We start from the raw sequence: 16,541 nt of genomic DNA on the forward strand, positions 1-16,541 counted from the left end.
GCCGAAAGGAGTGAAGATCGCTGTCTTCGGGATGTCCTCTGGATGGATGGAGATCTGGTGGTAGGCTTTCTGTAGATCCACCTTTGAGAAAAGGGTTTTTCCTCCCAGTTGCATGGTGAAGTCTTGTAGATAAGGCAATGGATACCGGTCAGGGGTGGTATGCGCGTTGAGGGACCGATAATCACCGCACGGACGCCAGGAACCATCAGCCTTTTTTACCATATGCAGCGGGCTGGCCCAACTGCTACTGGACGGTCTGCAAATTCCTAGCTGCACGAGGGAGTCGAATTCTTCTTTGGCTGCTTGGTACTTGTCGGGTGGAAGACGACGCGAACGGGCGAAAGTTGGAGGACCCGTTGTTTCGATACGATGTACCACCTCGGATTGCATCCGCACACCCGGTGAGTTTGTGATGAGTGTAGGAAACTCGTTCAGCAGGTCGGCCATCGGTGAATTTGCGTCGCACACCTTGACGGCGGTTTGTCGAGTGGTATCCGGAAGTCCTGGCACACGTAGGTTGGTTTGGGCATCCACCAAACAGCGCTGTCGAAGGTCTACTAGAAGATGGTAATGGCGAAGAAAGTCCGCTCCAATGATAGCAGAGCTTACGTCCGCGGTAATAAAATTCCACACAAAGGGGCGGCGTAAACTAAAATCAAGTATACGGAGGGACTAACCAAATACCATGATCGGAGTACCGTTGGCTGCAAACAGTCGCATGGTGGACGGCGTCGGGGGGTTGTAGTTGGCTGGCTTCGGTAACACGGAGACATCGGCACCAGTATCGATCAAATAACGCTGGTTGGTTCGTCGGTCGATCACCATCAACCGACTGCTCACAGGTGAGATGGTAGCCACTTGCGATCCGATATCTCCAGCGTATCCTCAGGCTGAAGACGACGGCTGGCCGACGCGCTGGCTGACAGGGGCTGGAAACGAACAGGGCGGGCGGCAGGTCCGGGCGGCTGTCCCGTAACGTCGATGGTAGTAGCACTCTCCTTCAGATGGTTCTGTACCGACACGAGATGCCACTGGTGGACGTGAGCGCGGCCGACTTTGGCGTTGGTCACGGTTACGACACTCTGTGATGAAGTCGTTAAGTTGCTGTGTGAGTTCGTCCACCTGGCGCGAAATACGTTGCTCGAAATCGTTGGATGTGGTGCGCACCCCGGCTACGGCATGGTGCACACAGGTGTTGTTGGATGCGGACAGGCATTCCACCATAGTATCGGCGACGGCAGCTTTCTCAGTTACACTTCCGGGTGCAGCAACGACGGCCGATTGCACATGTGGCGGAAGCTTGTTGATCCAAAGGTCGGTGAGGAGCGTACTGGCCAACGTGTCGCTGGAGGCTCGGTGCATTTCAGCTAGCAGCTGGGAGGGCTTGCGGTCCCCTAAGTCCATGCCGTATAGGAGACGATGAAGGCGGTTACGCTGGGATTCCCCGAAATGCTGAAGGATGTTCCGCTTGATGTAATCGTACCGTTCCGTCGCAGGTACATTCTCGATTATCGGCTGGATCTCGTTATACACTCGAAGAGGAATTTGGGCCATCAATACGTGGTAGCGCTTATGGTCCATTTTGGTGGTGATTCCGGTCGCGGCGAACCAATGCTCCAGTGCACAAAAGTATGCAGGCAAATTGTGCAGGTCCATTTCGGGTACACTCAGTCGAACGGCTTGTGCTGCTTCCACTCGAGGATCACTTGTCGTTTCTGCTCCTGTCATGGCATTAGTTGCGTGGAGCGTGCCAGTTCTCTCCATGTTCACCGGGGGTGCATCGTACGTTGCCGCTTGGGGAGCGGGTTGACGTTCTGGACTATGTTGCATCATCTTTTAATCGCTTGCGAGCACGTGGTTTCACGAGTATCGAGAACAAAAGAAGTGATGTGGTAGTCGGGAGTTGGGCTTACTTCAGTGAGACAAAAATGGCGGCTGTCAATGGCGTCGAACGTGCAAAATGGCGGCAGTCAACGGCTTTACAAGGAGCGCTTTCTTTTGTCCGGGCTGGAACGCTGGAATTGTTGCTCTTCCTTCTCTTTGGGGACGGCGATGTAACCCGCGGCTCGATCCTCTGTAGCGATGCGGGTGCACGATGCAAGGGAAACACGTCGGTGCGTATGGAGAACAATGCACTCGGGACGGGACACTCGCGACACTTACGCACACGCGGACGTGACGAACACACGCGACGATTACGCACACATGGGCGTGTAGGGCACTCGCGACGATTATGCACACGCGGGCGTGTAGGGCACTCGCGACACTTATGTACACGCGGGCGTGAAGGGCACTCGCGACATATTATGCACACGCGGAAACTCGATCGAACACGGTTTTTGTTCTTGCGAGAGAAAAAAAAAAAGGTACGACACTCTGCGACGCTTGATACACACACTACACGTACCATTTTACTCGCGGCGTTGTCGGATCGGGGCGAACGGGAAACGCGTAGCGGGGAAAAGGCGAAAGCGGGCCGATGATGAATCTGTCGATCGGGAATCTCGGGAATCACGTCGGGGTCACCAGTTTTGGCTACCTCGTGGGTAGACCACTTTTTTATTTGGATTCCCAAGATGTCACAAAATACAATTTTTAGATCAAGCGTTACGCAGTTACGGGAGCACGTCCACTAGCGGATGAGAACGAAAAGAGAAGAGAGCGCGTGGTGGGAACGACGGCTTTTTATAATCTTTTTTAACGGGAAATAGTTTAGTCTGGCTAAGTTGGTAACTATTGCTCGAATTAGGGTGCTCGAATAAGGTTGCTCGAAATAGGGTGCTTGAATTAGGGTGTTCGAATTAGAGTGCCCGATATTTTGAATTGACGGTTGACGTCAGCTCCGGACTGTGGTGAGGCTATAACGTGGTCGCCACAAGCTCATATGAATTATAATAATGGGGTCCTTCACCATTTTATTCTGTTTTTTTGTATGGAGTTTGACAGTTGGAGGCTGAAATCTTGTTAACACTCCATACAAAACCGCACAGTACACTAGCCTGCAATTTTCAGTCTAGATTATTCTAGCCTCCCGCACAACAAAATCGAGCAGTTTTTGAGCTCGCTTTCTAGCTCGCTTTCCGCCGAAACCGATCGAGAAAGCGAGCAGAAACGTCCGAAGAACCGATCGAAGCTCTTGATCGATTGAAGCGTTTACGGTCGTTCGAGAGAGCGCGCTGTAAGGGGTTTTCTCTTTCTGTCAAAAAAAGCTCCGGTACACGACCGTGATGGCGCAAAAATGATAGTGGCCGAAAAACAGTTCACACCAACGTTCTCTTTTTCCCCTCCTTCCCCTCTTCCACATCTTTTCACCTCGCTTTATCATTATTAATTCCTGCTCTGTAGCTACATTGAGCGAGAGGTTGAGAAGTTTTCGATCGTTTTGCGCAGCGGGCTCAAAGCTAGAATTAGATTCGAGTACCTGCTCGAAAAACGGCAAAACAAGGTGGTGTTTACATTTATCCCAAGGTGCATTAAAGAGATCTGGTGATGGAATCTAAAAACAAAATGTATGTAGACCGGATGGTCTTATACCCTGTTTTTTATAACCAAATTCACTTTATGAAAGGATGGGTGAAAACTTTTGCTCAAACTGGCTTTTTACTGACTCAAACGAATACACAAAACACTCTGAAAATCTTCATTCAGAAACAGAAGCGATAAAAATCAGCCTTCTAAAATCATACACCTTGGGATAAGCCCACCTGTATATTATACCCACTTAGATAGCAGCTCGAAAACTGCTATACAATGCAAACAGCTGACAGGCTGAAATTTCAGTCTACGAACTTAAAACGGAAAGGGCCCCAATTGTGGTAATAAAAACGGCCTTCTGAAGTCATCCGCCGAACGAACTGGACGTTTCGGATTTCTGCCTTAGGTCTTCCGTCTTCCGAAAATAAATAAATAAATAAATATATATATATATATATATATATATATATATATATATATATATATATATATATATATATATATATATATATATATATATATATATATATATATATATATATATATATATATATATATATATATATATATATATATATATATATATATATATATATATATATATATATATATATATATATTATATTTATATTTCTAAGCCTTTAAATCTCGGACTGGGATTATGCCATGCCATCTAAAGAAGATATGTTGTGTGTGCTGGAGAACGTGAAAGTGCCGGTGCCTCCAACCGCTACGATTGCTCAAATCCGCATGTTGTACGAGGAGCTATTTTATAGACGTCGCGTGGTAGCCGAACAAAAGCTTGCGCCCGAAGTAACGCATGAAAGTGTTGATACCGGCGATTTGGCGATAAAGCAAACGAATGACGAGCAAGAAATTGTCAAGACAGCTAATACTGGCGGGTTAGAGACGGAATTAGAAACACTACAGAAGGAGTTGCAAAACTTCGTCAGAAAATCGCTATGTTGAAGTCATCTAACATCGCTTCGACTTCGCTAATATCATCATTACCACCATCGCTGCCTTTACCTACAGCGCAGCCAGTATCGCAGTATCCTTAACATCGTCACCACCGCTGGCTGTGCCGTTACCTAGAGCGCTGCCAGTGTATGTACCCAACTTTGAAGACTTCGTTGGAAAATTTAGTGGTGAAAGTGGAGCAGTAAGGGTGGAACACTGGTTTCGAGAATTTAAACAAGTATGTAGCTTGTACACACTAAACGACCAGCTGAAATTTTGCTGTATGCGCCGCCTGCTCACCGACACAGCAGTCATTTTTGCTAAAACCTCAGGCGCATGCACCTATGAGACACTGAAAGCTGACCTTGGGGCACTTTCCGTTTTAAGTTCGTAGGCTGATATTTAAGCCTGTCAGCTGTTTGCATTTTATAGCAGTTTTCGAGCAGCTATCTAAATGAGTATAATATACAGGTGGGCTTATCCCAAGGTGTATGAATTTAGAAGGCTGATTTTTATCGCTTCTGCTTCTGAATGAAGATTTTAAGAGTGTTTTGATTGTTTGTCAAGCCTCAAGAAAGCTTGTTTGAACAAAAGTTTTCACCCATCCTGTCAAAAAGTGATATTCAAATTTGGTTTTAAAAACATAATATGAGACCACCTGGACTACATACACTGTGATTCTAGATTACACCACGTCATCTCTTTTGCACCTTGGGGTAAATGTAAACAACACTGTGTTTTCGAGCAGGTACTCGAATCTAATTCTAGCTTTGAGGCTAGAATAATCTAGACTGAAAATTGCAGGCTATTTTTTTGTGTGGTTTTGTATGGAGTGTGTACATTATTTCAGCGTCCAACTGTCAAACTCCATACAAAAAACTAACTAGAATCGTGAAGGGCCCCCTTATTAGTACTTCCACACCAAAAACTTCATTAGAAGAAGTGTTAAAAAAAACTAAGGGCACGACATCTCTCGCAACATGAAAGCATCACAAGGTATGTGTTGGAAATGCAGCAAATAGCGGGCACCGTAATTCCAGAGGAAGACTTGGTCAATATTATAATTGGCGGAATCGATGATCCTATTAACACGTTGTTTGCCACGTCAGCCACTATGTGGCTGACGGGTTTTTTTCCGATCGGGCCACGTCACCCACATAGTGGCTGACACATTACACATTGTAAAAGACGTGTTACAAGAGATAAATTTGCACGTATTTGATGGGTTCTTTCACAATGCTTTTCTTTCACGGTTATAATTTCTTAAAAAAATGATTAAAATATCAAAATGAGTTTCTATTAGGTTTTCATAAATAAATGAGAATGAGAATGAACAATAATTATAAGATCTTGGAGTTCATTTATTCATCCTTTACTTTTGATGCACAATCTTAAAACGCTCATCACAAAGTTGAGGTTGATCGGGACAGTTTGGACAATACGTAAACGATCTTTTCACAGTTTCACGTGCCTTTGATCTGCCCATGCTTTGCCTGTCATTGTTGTAGCATCGTTTGCATGCGCGTCGCATATTTTCCCCATTGGAATCTTGACGGATGGCTAAAACATGATTTTCTTGTTGCGGACTGGATTTGGTTGTGTTTTTGACAGGTATTTGTAGCAATTCCGATGCAATCATCTCCCTAAATTCTCTTATTCCGATGTTTCTCTTTGTTGCAGTTTAAAAACCACTAAGTCGTTTACTACAGAGGTTCCCAATAAAAGCTCGATTCCTAGCTTGCGGTACCATTTGACGCCTTTCCTTATTGTTGTGGCATATGAGACCATTTGGTCCGAATAATCAATCCCACATTTTCCTTTGTTATAGTCTACTACAGCTAGTGGTTTTAGTTTTGTAGCAGGCTGATTCGAGTAACATTTTTTTGTAGTTTGTACCATGTATGGAGCATGCTTCGTTGATAACATTCTTACGTAGCGAGAGTCTTTCCATATAACAACCACAGTTCCGTTTTCGTCTTCTTTTGCAATCATTTCATCTTTTTTTAATTTACAGTCCAAAACATGTCTTGGCATGGATTTTTTGTTATGCCGTAAGGTTCCTACATGTTGAGTTTTCCGATCTAAGCATGTTAAAGCCAGCTCATAGCTTGTGTAGAAATTCGCATCATATAATGTTCGTCCTTTTTCGAAAAGTTTTTCAGCAAGTTTTATACAAACATTATGAGCCAATCCAGTTTCTCTGATACCATCTAAAGACTTTCCAGAGTAAATTTTAGAAGCCCATGTGAATCCTTCGCTTGAACATAACTTAAACATTTTAATTCCGTATTTGTGCGCTTTACTTGGAATGTATTGTCTAAAGATGAGTCTGCCACGGGTTTGCCTATTCCGCGACATAACGGTAGATGGAAGCTTAAAATTGTATAATGTATTTTTGGACCAATAATTTGCCACTGGGTTTACTTTTACCAATCCCATCTATAGCAATAATCCAAGGAACTTTTTCATTTCTGCCGAAATAGTTGGTTTCCATTTGCTCATTCGTGCTCCTTTTGATAATGTAGCATTATCCAACTTTTGTAAAGCATATTTGTTTGTTTGGGTTACAATCATTTCAATGATTTCCTCGTCGACGAATAATTGAAACACGTTATAAGGTGTCATTTCCAAAGGCGGCAAACTTAACTGATTTTCTTCCACAAAAGCAAATGATTTTTTTCGACCCGTAAATTCACTCCATGCAGTTGATTGGATTGTGCTTTTTTGTTGCGGTGAGCCCTCGATTTCTTTCTTTTTCTAACTCCAATTCTCTAAAAATGGAAGTGCAGATTCGTCACAATCACAATCAAACCATCGTAATTATCAGGCTCAGAATCAGAAGATACTAATCTGTTTCTAGTATTCTTTTTTGGTATTCTGATGTCTTCCTCATCGCTGCTCTGTGCTTCGATTAACTTTGGCATGATTGCTTCAAACATTTCTTGGGGTGATCAGTGAACCTTGCGCTTAAAAATCCGAAGTGCAACTAAAGTGATCAAAACAGCAGGTGTTCAACCCAGCGAAAAAAATCATCACCTCGTAGGGAAGCACACAGTTGAACAATTGATTGTAGGTAAAAAGGAGGAATTCATAGAAGTGATTTTTTCAGAATCTGATACATCCGATTCCCTTGCAAGCAGTAGTTGTAGTCGGAATGTCACCGACTTTTGCGAGAGGTAAAGAAAGGGAAGGGAAGGGAGGGGAGGGGGGGTTCCAAGAATGAAATTCCATGGAATTAGCCCAACAAACGACATTGTGGAGCGACTGAGACAACAAAGAGAATTGGCGAATTTGATTTAAAGAAGAAAAAATGCAAAAGCAAATGCAATCGTTTCAAAGAGTGATTCCGTGGCCTGACGGGGCAGTTCAGTGGGCATGTATGGTGGCAGACAACGTGTTAATACGTCATCCATACGTTTCGCTGCAAAATTGCTCGAGCACCTTAAAACCATGCTTAAAAAATACGAAACTTTTTGTCAAACTCGTGGCGTGACTCCTACACCAGCTCCGTTACGCATTATGTCCCCAGCTCCGCCACGCAGCACTGGCCCTTCGCGTCAATGGGCGTAGAAAAACAATAATGAACCGGCCAGATGCTTTAACTGTTCTCAATTCGGCCATTATCAAAGCGCTTGCCCAATGCCACGCCGCCCCAAGGGATCCTGTTTTAAATGCCACCAAATGGGACATACACATCGAGAGTGCCGAAACTTCCAGCCCGTTACGTCTGCTGCGGTGCATCATCTGGGTTCCCATGGATTCAATGAGGAAACTGCGGACCAAATACTGCTTAGCGAAATTGAAAAGGTATGTGTTAGTTTTAATATCCAACATAAATTTTTTTTGTACGTCAGGTGTCCCTCAGGGTTGTGTGCTTAGTCCACTTCTGTTTTCTTTGTTCATCAATGATGTTTGTAATGTTTTACCTCCTGATGGTCATCTTCTTTATGCGGATGATATCAAAATCTTTTTACCTGTGTCTTCTTCTTCTGATTGTCTGAGACTTCAGCATTACCTCAATGCATTTGTTCATTGGTGTTCATCCAATTTACTTCGCCTGTGTCCCGAAAAATGTTCTGTTATTTCTTTCTCTCACTCTCTTTCTCCTGTTTTATTTAACTATACTCTCTCTAGCGCTTCCCTCTCTCGTGTTATGTCCATCCGTGACCTTGGTATTATACTTGACTGTCGTCTTAACTTTAAACTGCAGCTTGATGAGGTGCTACTAAAAGCAAACCGAACCCTTGGGTTTATCTTACGTTTTACCTCTATTTTTAGAGATCAAAGCATCCTAAGAATCCTTTATTGTGCTTTGGTAAGGCCTATTCTTGAATATGCTAGTATCATCTGGAATCCTCCCACTATTGATGGCTGTTCGAGAATTGAAAGCATTCAGCGCCTCTTTACCAGGATTGCTTTTCGTCGTTTGTTCGGTGCTGCCTCACTACCTCCCTATGAAACGCGATTGCAGTTATTCAATCTTCACTCTTTAAGCTTCCGCCGCCAAGTGTTTCAGGCTTGTTTTATTGGTGGCTTATTACTTTCTGCTACTGATGCTCCTGATTTACTCTCGTCCATCTCGCTGTATGTTCCCTCTCGTTCTCTTCGTCCACGTGATCCTCTGTCAATTGAAACACGTCATACTCTTTATACTTTCAATGACCCTCTTCTGTCCTGTTTCAGATTGTTTAACCACTTTTACTATCTCTTTGATTTCGACTCCTCTCTTAACTCTTTCCGTAACCGTATTTTTTCTTCTAATTCCCTTTAATTATTCTCCTTAGTTTTCTATTACTCTCTTTTTTTTGTTAAGTTTATGATAGTCTCTACGCTCTACCCTTGTTTTTTTCTTTTCTTTTTTGCTAGGTCAAGACTAGGTTAGTTAGGCTTAGTTTTTCATGAATCATTTTGTTTTTTTGTTAGTATTTAATTAGTTTTAAGTCCATTATATTTAGCCTTGATGGCAGATATTGTATTAAATAAATGAAATGAAATGAAATGAAATGAAATGAAATAAATGGAACGAACAAACGTTTTTGCGATCACTTTTTGATACAGGCAGCCCTGTAAGTCTAATAGCAGACAATGTAGTACCAGGTATCTTTCCGCATCAACCTACCCCTTCTGAGTACCGAGGAGTAGGAAATACTATGCACACGACTTTAGGTCGAGTGGAGTGCAGGATCATAATTCGTAATATTAGTGTGAAACACTCGCTTATCATTTTACCTGCTAGAAGTATGCCTTGGCCATTCGTAATAGGTCGTGACCTTTTTAGAAAATTTTGAATAATTCTTACACATTATTCAAGTATGATTCCCTTACATTTTGCTCGCGAACCGGAGGGTAATTCAAATTTCGAAAAGATACCAAAACCTATTAAGTCTCTTGATGCAGGTGATCTGTTTAGCCACATTTGTGTGTCGGAGATTATGTAGTAATGCGGAACTTTGATAGCAGCACTCAGCAGAATAAGAAGTTGATTCCTAAATATAAAGGTCCGTACATAGTCCATAAAGTATTGCCTAACGATCGCTATGACATTAGGGACATTGAGGGCGGTCCAATAAATCAGATACCATATGATGGCGTATTAGAATACAACAAGTTGAAGAAATGGAGTGAGCCGTAAGAAATCGTTGAGGAAATTTGAATTACTAATATATTTACACATAAATTGAAGTCAATTTAAGTGTCAGGATAGCCGAGCTGTAGACATCTGGTAGATAATAAATACCTTTTTATCTGTAAGCACCTTGCATTATGCAAGCCCGCCATGCAATTGACCGCGATTTGCGAGGACGCGCGAGGGCTCGCATGCCATACAAGTTCACCGCCCCAGAGCCCTCGCATTAAAGAGCTTGCGAGCCTTGGTAGTTTTTTCACTCCTAGTTTTAGCAGTTATAATTATAGCACCACGAGAGCAGGTATAACATTGCAAATTAAAGCTTACTAAACGCCCAAATTTTGAGATCTTATTTTGCAAAAATCCAAAAAATTTGGAAATGGAATCTTTTCGACAAATAACACAGTAAAAAAAATAATTTGTGAATTGTAACGACCAAGCGTTTTACGGGTAGCAGAAGGTTAATTGGCCGTTTTAATAATATTTAGCACGATTCAGAAGAGCACACAAAAAATTCTACGCAGAAGTCAGTGGCTTACGTCTGTTCAGTTCAATGTTGCGCCAAGAAGAGAGCTTTATTCTATGACAGTTCATCTAGCACACCGGGTGCTCCAGCGGTCAAGATATAACGCGTTTATACCGCTGCGTTTGGGGTTCGGGTTGAGTGCACAGTGGGCGATATTAGTCCGGACGTTACAGCTCGGCTATCCTGAACAATAAATTGCCCTCAATTTCCTAATCACTGGACTCGGTCCAACGCCGCAACTTATTCACTTCTAGAACCCCATCGTAGGGTAGTTGCGTGAGTTGACACCCTACTACGTCACGTACCACGTACCTATTATGAGGCAACACTTTATGAATCACATACGGTCCCCTGAACTTGGGATTGAGCTTCTTATTACCGCTATCGGTCGTATCGGTATGACGTATGACTACTAATTCACCTTCTTTGTAACATTGTGGTGGTTTATGCTTCTTGCTAAAATAATCCTCATTCTTCCGTTGAGATTCTTCTATGTTTTCTAACGCTTTAGCCCGAATGGCTCCTAAGTCCCTAGACACTTGGTCAAATTTTTCGTCTAAGTGTTCGACTATTTCATCCGGAATCTTACCGCGTTGTTTAACACCAAAGAGCAAGACAGAGGGGCAGAAGTTCGTAGATGTGTGGACGGTATTGTTTAGGGCATACTCGACTGATCGCAACTTGGACACCCAATCGGTCTGGTCTGGAGCATCGGATAGCTTGCTAAGGATGGGACGCAAAACGCGGTTCACCCGTTCAACCTGTCCAATGGCTTGTGGGGATCCGGTGGCGTTGAGGACATGACTAATGTTATACGATTCCAAAAAGTCCTCAAACAAGGTGGAGGTGAAACAAGTAGCACGATCGCTAACATTCCGCTTAGGGCGGTTATAGTAAGACATGTATTGAGAGAGAGCAGAACACACTTCTTTTGCATTAGTGGAAGAGGTTGGGTAAAGTTTGGTTAATTTAGTGAAAGCATCGATAACAACAAGTATGTACTTCTTGCGTAAAGGGGAACTAGGCAGTGGAACTAAATGATCGATATGGATTGTATCGAAGGGCAGAGGTTCTTTGGGGATGCTGTACATATTTCGGGCATTAGTATGATGAGGTGCAGAATAAACAATACACTTGAGGCAGTTCTGAATGAATTTGTCGATGATGGGCTTCATATAGGGGAACCAATAATGCTGACTAATGTTGCAAAAGGTTTTGTTAATGCCTAGGTGGCCAATTCGCTCGTGAGTGTGTCTAATTACGTTGTCGGCCATTTCCAAAGGGACATACAATTGAGGTTGACCATCAGGTATGTCGCGATAGACAAGCCCATCTTGAAGTAAGAATCCGTCAACTTCTTCTGATTCTAACCGATGTTTAAGAGCTTCGATAGATGGGTCACGTGTCTGAGCTACTTGAAGCTGGAAGTCAAGGTCAATCTCACCGATGGAACCCACGGCTTCGGTGCGACTCAGTGCATCGACATGGGGCATAGAGGTACCTGAGCGATGACAGATGGTGTAATCGTAATTTTCCAGAAACAAGGACCACCTGGCAATCTTAGCGGAAGCATTACGGTTCTTAAGGGTTTCAACCAGGGAGTTGCAATCGGTAACTATTTTAATGGGGAGCCCATGAACATATGTGTGGAAGCGCTTAACAGCGTAAATGATGGAAAGAGTTTCAAGCTTATAACTGTGTAACTTGGACTCATCTTTTGAAGTGGTTTTGGAAAAGTAAGCGACAGGGTGTAATTTATTGTCGTCTTGTTTTTTAAGGAGTATGTCACCAAAACCAAAAGAACTCGCGACACAGTGTAATTCAGTTTCCCGCTTTGGGTCGAAGATGGAAAGAACAGGGGAATGAACAAGTTTGTCACATAGGGTTTCAAAAGCGTGTACGCAAGTTGAATCGAAATTAAATGTTTCATCCTTCTGAAGTGGGTTTGTCATAGGTTTGGCTATGCAAGAGAAGGAGGGAACAAAGCGTCGGAAATATGAAAACAACCCAAGGCAACGCCTAAGCTGCTTCAGGTTAGTGGGCATAGGGTAATTGGTAAGTACTTGAATATGCCGATCAATAGGTTGAATTCCATTGAAATTAGCTTTGTAGCCCAAGTATTCTATTTCCTCGTGAGCAAATTTGCATTTATCAAGACGGAGTTCCAAATTGTTCTGTTTAATCCTTTCTAAGACAGATCGGAGAGTGGTAAGATGTGAGTTAAGATCGGTGGAAGCGATGATGATGTCATCAAGATAAACGACTACTCTGCCATCATCAATAAATTCTCTTAAAATAGAGTTGATAAAACGTTGGAATTCGGAAGGGGCGTTGCGGAGACCGAAGGGCATTTTCAAATATTCAAACTGCCCGTCTGGGGTTACAAAAGAAGTGTAAGGGATGGATTCCTCACTCATTGGGACTTGGTGGAAACCGCTTTTTAAGTCTAGCAAACTAAAGAATCTTTTCCCACACAGATGCTCCAAACAAGTCTCGATAAGGGGTAGGTAATCCACACACATACGAACCACGCCGCTCTTTTTCCTAACGAGAACTAATGCGGAAGCATAAGGAGAATTGCTAGGGCGGATGATGTTTTCCGCTAGGAGTTTATCAACGATTTGTTTCACCTGTTGTCTTTCGCCATAAGAAAGTCTACGCGGCTTAGTGAATATCGGTGTATCATGGGTAAGATTGATTTTCATTGGATGTACGAGTGGTTTAGTGTTTGAAATATATTTGAGGTATGAATTCTCGATAACAGAAATAACAATTGAGCACTGCTCTAAGGATAGAGTACCTCCTAAATCCAGTTCATTTTCGGTTTCGATTATATCGAGCGAGCAAATACTCCCAATGGCATCTTCTAATTTTTCTGGAAGAGTTGTATCAACTTCTTCGAGTTCCGTTAACGGGGTTTTAGTATTACATGATTTTGAAAAAGATGAATAAGTAAGAGAGATGTGAAGAGATGGAAGAGAATTAAGTAAATCGCGACCAATAATGATAGGCCACGCAATTCCTATTATTATTATTATTATTATTTATTTAATCTTCAACGGGCCGTATGGCCTAATTAAAATGTAACAGTTCAATTAAAAAAAAAATACATAGCAAAAACAAGATTTGCATCGCAATTTACTGCGGCCACGGCAAAAGCCGGAGACGTTCCTTGAAGCACTGAGTTGAGATGTCGAAGTCGAAGCAATCCGAGACAGTGTTGAAGACAGCCGACATGCGGAACATAGGGTCAGACCGACCAGCACTGGAACGGGGTTGAGCGAGCCGTAGAGTTTCTCTAGACCTAAGTGTTCGGGATGGTGCATAGATATCGACTCGATGCAACAAAGGCGATGAGTCGATAGAGTCATTTAGCAATCCAGCGATGAAAAAGCACTGTGCATTGCGTCTTCTAACCGAAAGAGGTTCAAGGCCTAGAAGACGGCACCGCGATCCTGCCAGGGAAGTAGGCGTAGGGCATATCTCGTGGGTTTACGTTGAATCGCCTCAAGTCGAGCAATTGAAGTAGCGGTAGTTGGGCTCCAGACTACGCACGAATATTCCAGAACCGAACGAACGATACAGTTGTACACAGCTTTGATGCACATGGGGTTGCTTTGATGCAATTCATTAGTTGTCCGGATAACCACGCCAAGTAATTGATTTCCTCTGGCTACAACGTCATCGATATGCTGGTTAAAGTTCAAACTAGAGTCAAGCAGAACGCCCAGGTCCCGCTGCGCAAAGCGATCGAAAACTTGTCAGCCACTCGCTCAATGTAGCTAGAGAGCAAAAATCAATAACGATAAAGTGAGGTGAAAGGGAAAAGAGGCGAGAAAGAGAACGTGGGTGTGAACTATTTTTCGGCCATTATCATTTTTGCGCCAACACGGTCGCGTACCGGAGCTTTTTTGTCAAAAAGAGACATACACAGACAGCGCGCTCTCTCGAACGACCGTAAACGCTTCAACCGATCAAGAGCTTCGATCGGTTCTTCGGACATTTCTGCTCGCTTTCTCGATCGGTTTCGGCGGAAAGCGAGTTAGAAAGCGAGCTCAAAAACTGCTCGATTTTGTTGTGCGGGGTCTTTGGCATGATTATGTCGATTAACTGCAGAGCCGTCCATGAAGTAGGTCCCAGTCACTGGGCTCCTGCATCGACTAAAAGACACACAGTAGCATTTCTCGATGCAGATAGTCAGTCCGTTACGCTTGCACCACGAACAGAAAATTTCGATGCAGTCTTGCAGGAATGTACAATCACCTGTGTTGAGAATAGGCGCAAAAATTTTTGCGTCGTCGGCAAACAGACTGATACTGTCGGGAGGTAAAGCGAGGGTAACATTGTTGATAAACAATATGAAGAGAAGCGGGCCAATATTGCTTCCTTGTGGCACACCTGAGCTGCTGACTATTTCTTTGGACATGTGCTTATCAATTTTCACGATGTATGTGCGATTAATTAGGTAAGACTTAAGCCACTGTACGAGCGAGCTGGGAACTCCTAGCTTATCGAGTTTAGCGAGAAGAATTGCGTGTGGAAGAGAGTCGAATGCTGCTTTCAGATCTGTATAAATTGCATCGACTTGAACTCCGGCATCACTAGTGCAATAGGTTACAAATTCAACCAGGTTCGTGGTAGTCGACTTTTTTGGCACGAATCCATGTTGATACGGGCTTAGGTAGCTGCGGCATGCATGTAGCAGATTCTTGTATATCACTAGTTCGAACACCTTGGCAATGGCACTTGTATTTTTAGTGTTGAAACTTGTATTTTTTAAGTTATTTCATAATTTGTGATTATTAATTTTATAATGAAGGAATAGCTGTGACAAGGGAGAAATCCACTAAGAGAGATTCCAGTAAAAATATACTTTCGTTGTCGTGAAAAGATCCAACATGAAGGAGTTTAAGATTGTGTCAGGGAAAAGGATTACATCGAGCAAGCGGAAGATTGCTGTGAAATCATTCGCTTCTCAGCATTACCAGCATTACGGACAAGGAGATAAATAAGCGCGTGAAGTACACAGCTAGAAAGCATATGTTGGAGGGAAAATGTATGCTGTTTCTGGAACTTGCGCGGTAATTTGATTCACATTTTAATGAAATGAATATAAAAATAATTTTCATTTTTTATAAACTCTCTTCTCATATATTTCTCAGGTGGGTGTGCAGTGCAGACACAGTTTCATCTTACGAGTTTCTTTTCCGTCCAACAGTAAAGTATATATGAAGAGGGAGGGGTGCAAAGTGCTGTACCTTCCCAAAGTAATCACTGTTCGTAATAGGTGAGGAATATTATCATGTCTGGCTGTTGCACAGTATCCGTTGGGATGAGATCTAGCTCCCTCGAGGCCAACGGACGATGTCCCATTCCGCCCTACTGAAACATAGTGTCCAGATGACCGAGACGGTATGTTGCTTTGGATAGGTGAGTATCTTTGCACTAATGAACCAATGCCCCGTTGAATGTAGTTCCATTCCAGAGAACGAAATCTTTTACCGACCGAATGCAGCTGCAACATTAGCAGAGGCAGAAGAGTTATGCCACCATGGGTATAAAATAGAGATGTACCGTCATATAGAGATATAACAGTGCCGTGCAGTGCTTTTGGATCTAACAGTGCAGCATGATGGATCCAGTGCATACATAAGCAACAATTGCAACCATAGCCTGACTCCAGCGTGTGATCTGGCGGGATAATAAGTTTTGACACGCAGACTGGATGCACGTGATCATACGTCATCTATCATCTCGTTCCACTATTTAATTTATTTTTATTTATTTATTCATTCATTTAATTTTTATTTGATTTGATTTACAGTTGACAGTTGACAAATGTAGAGTGTGTCTGTGCATCTGTAGCTCCGTGTTGAATCGGCTTTTTAAGTGTGAATTTGACGAGAAGCATCCAATCAGTTGTTGTTATTATGACCCTAACTGAATGGGTGTGGT

The 16,541-nt window shown here is 43.0% G+C and overlaps 1 protein-coding gene across 1 annotated transcript; it reads right to left on the minus strand.

Moving 5' to 3' along the window:
* Window positions 1-885: 885 nt before the first annotated feature.
* LOC121598706 lies at window positions 886-1,833 on the minus strand. Its single transcript, XM_041925931.1, has one exon. It carries the CDS (start codon window positions 1,831-1,833, stop codon window positions 886-888), a length of 948 nt encoding a protein of 315 aa, XP_041781865.1.
* Window positions 1,834-16,541: the final 14,708 nt, after the last annotated feature.

This window comes from Anopheles merus, chromosome 3L (genome assembly GCF_017562075.2).
Source record: "Anopheles merus strain MAF chromosome 3L, AmerM5.1, whole genome shotgun sequence".
NCBI classification, from domain to species: domain Eukaryota; kingdom Metazoa; phylum Arthropoda; class Insecta; order Diptera; family Culicidae; genus Anopheles; species Anopheles merus.

What these genes read in the sequence shown, in the direction of transcription:
- LOC121598706 (XM_041925931.1), bottom strand. Translation starts at nt 1,833, where the DNA reads ATGATGCAACATAGTCCAGAACGTCAACCCGCTCCCCAAGCGGCAACG.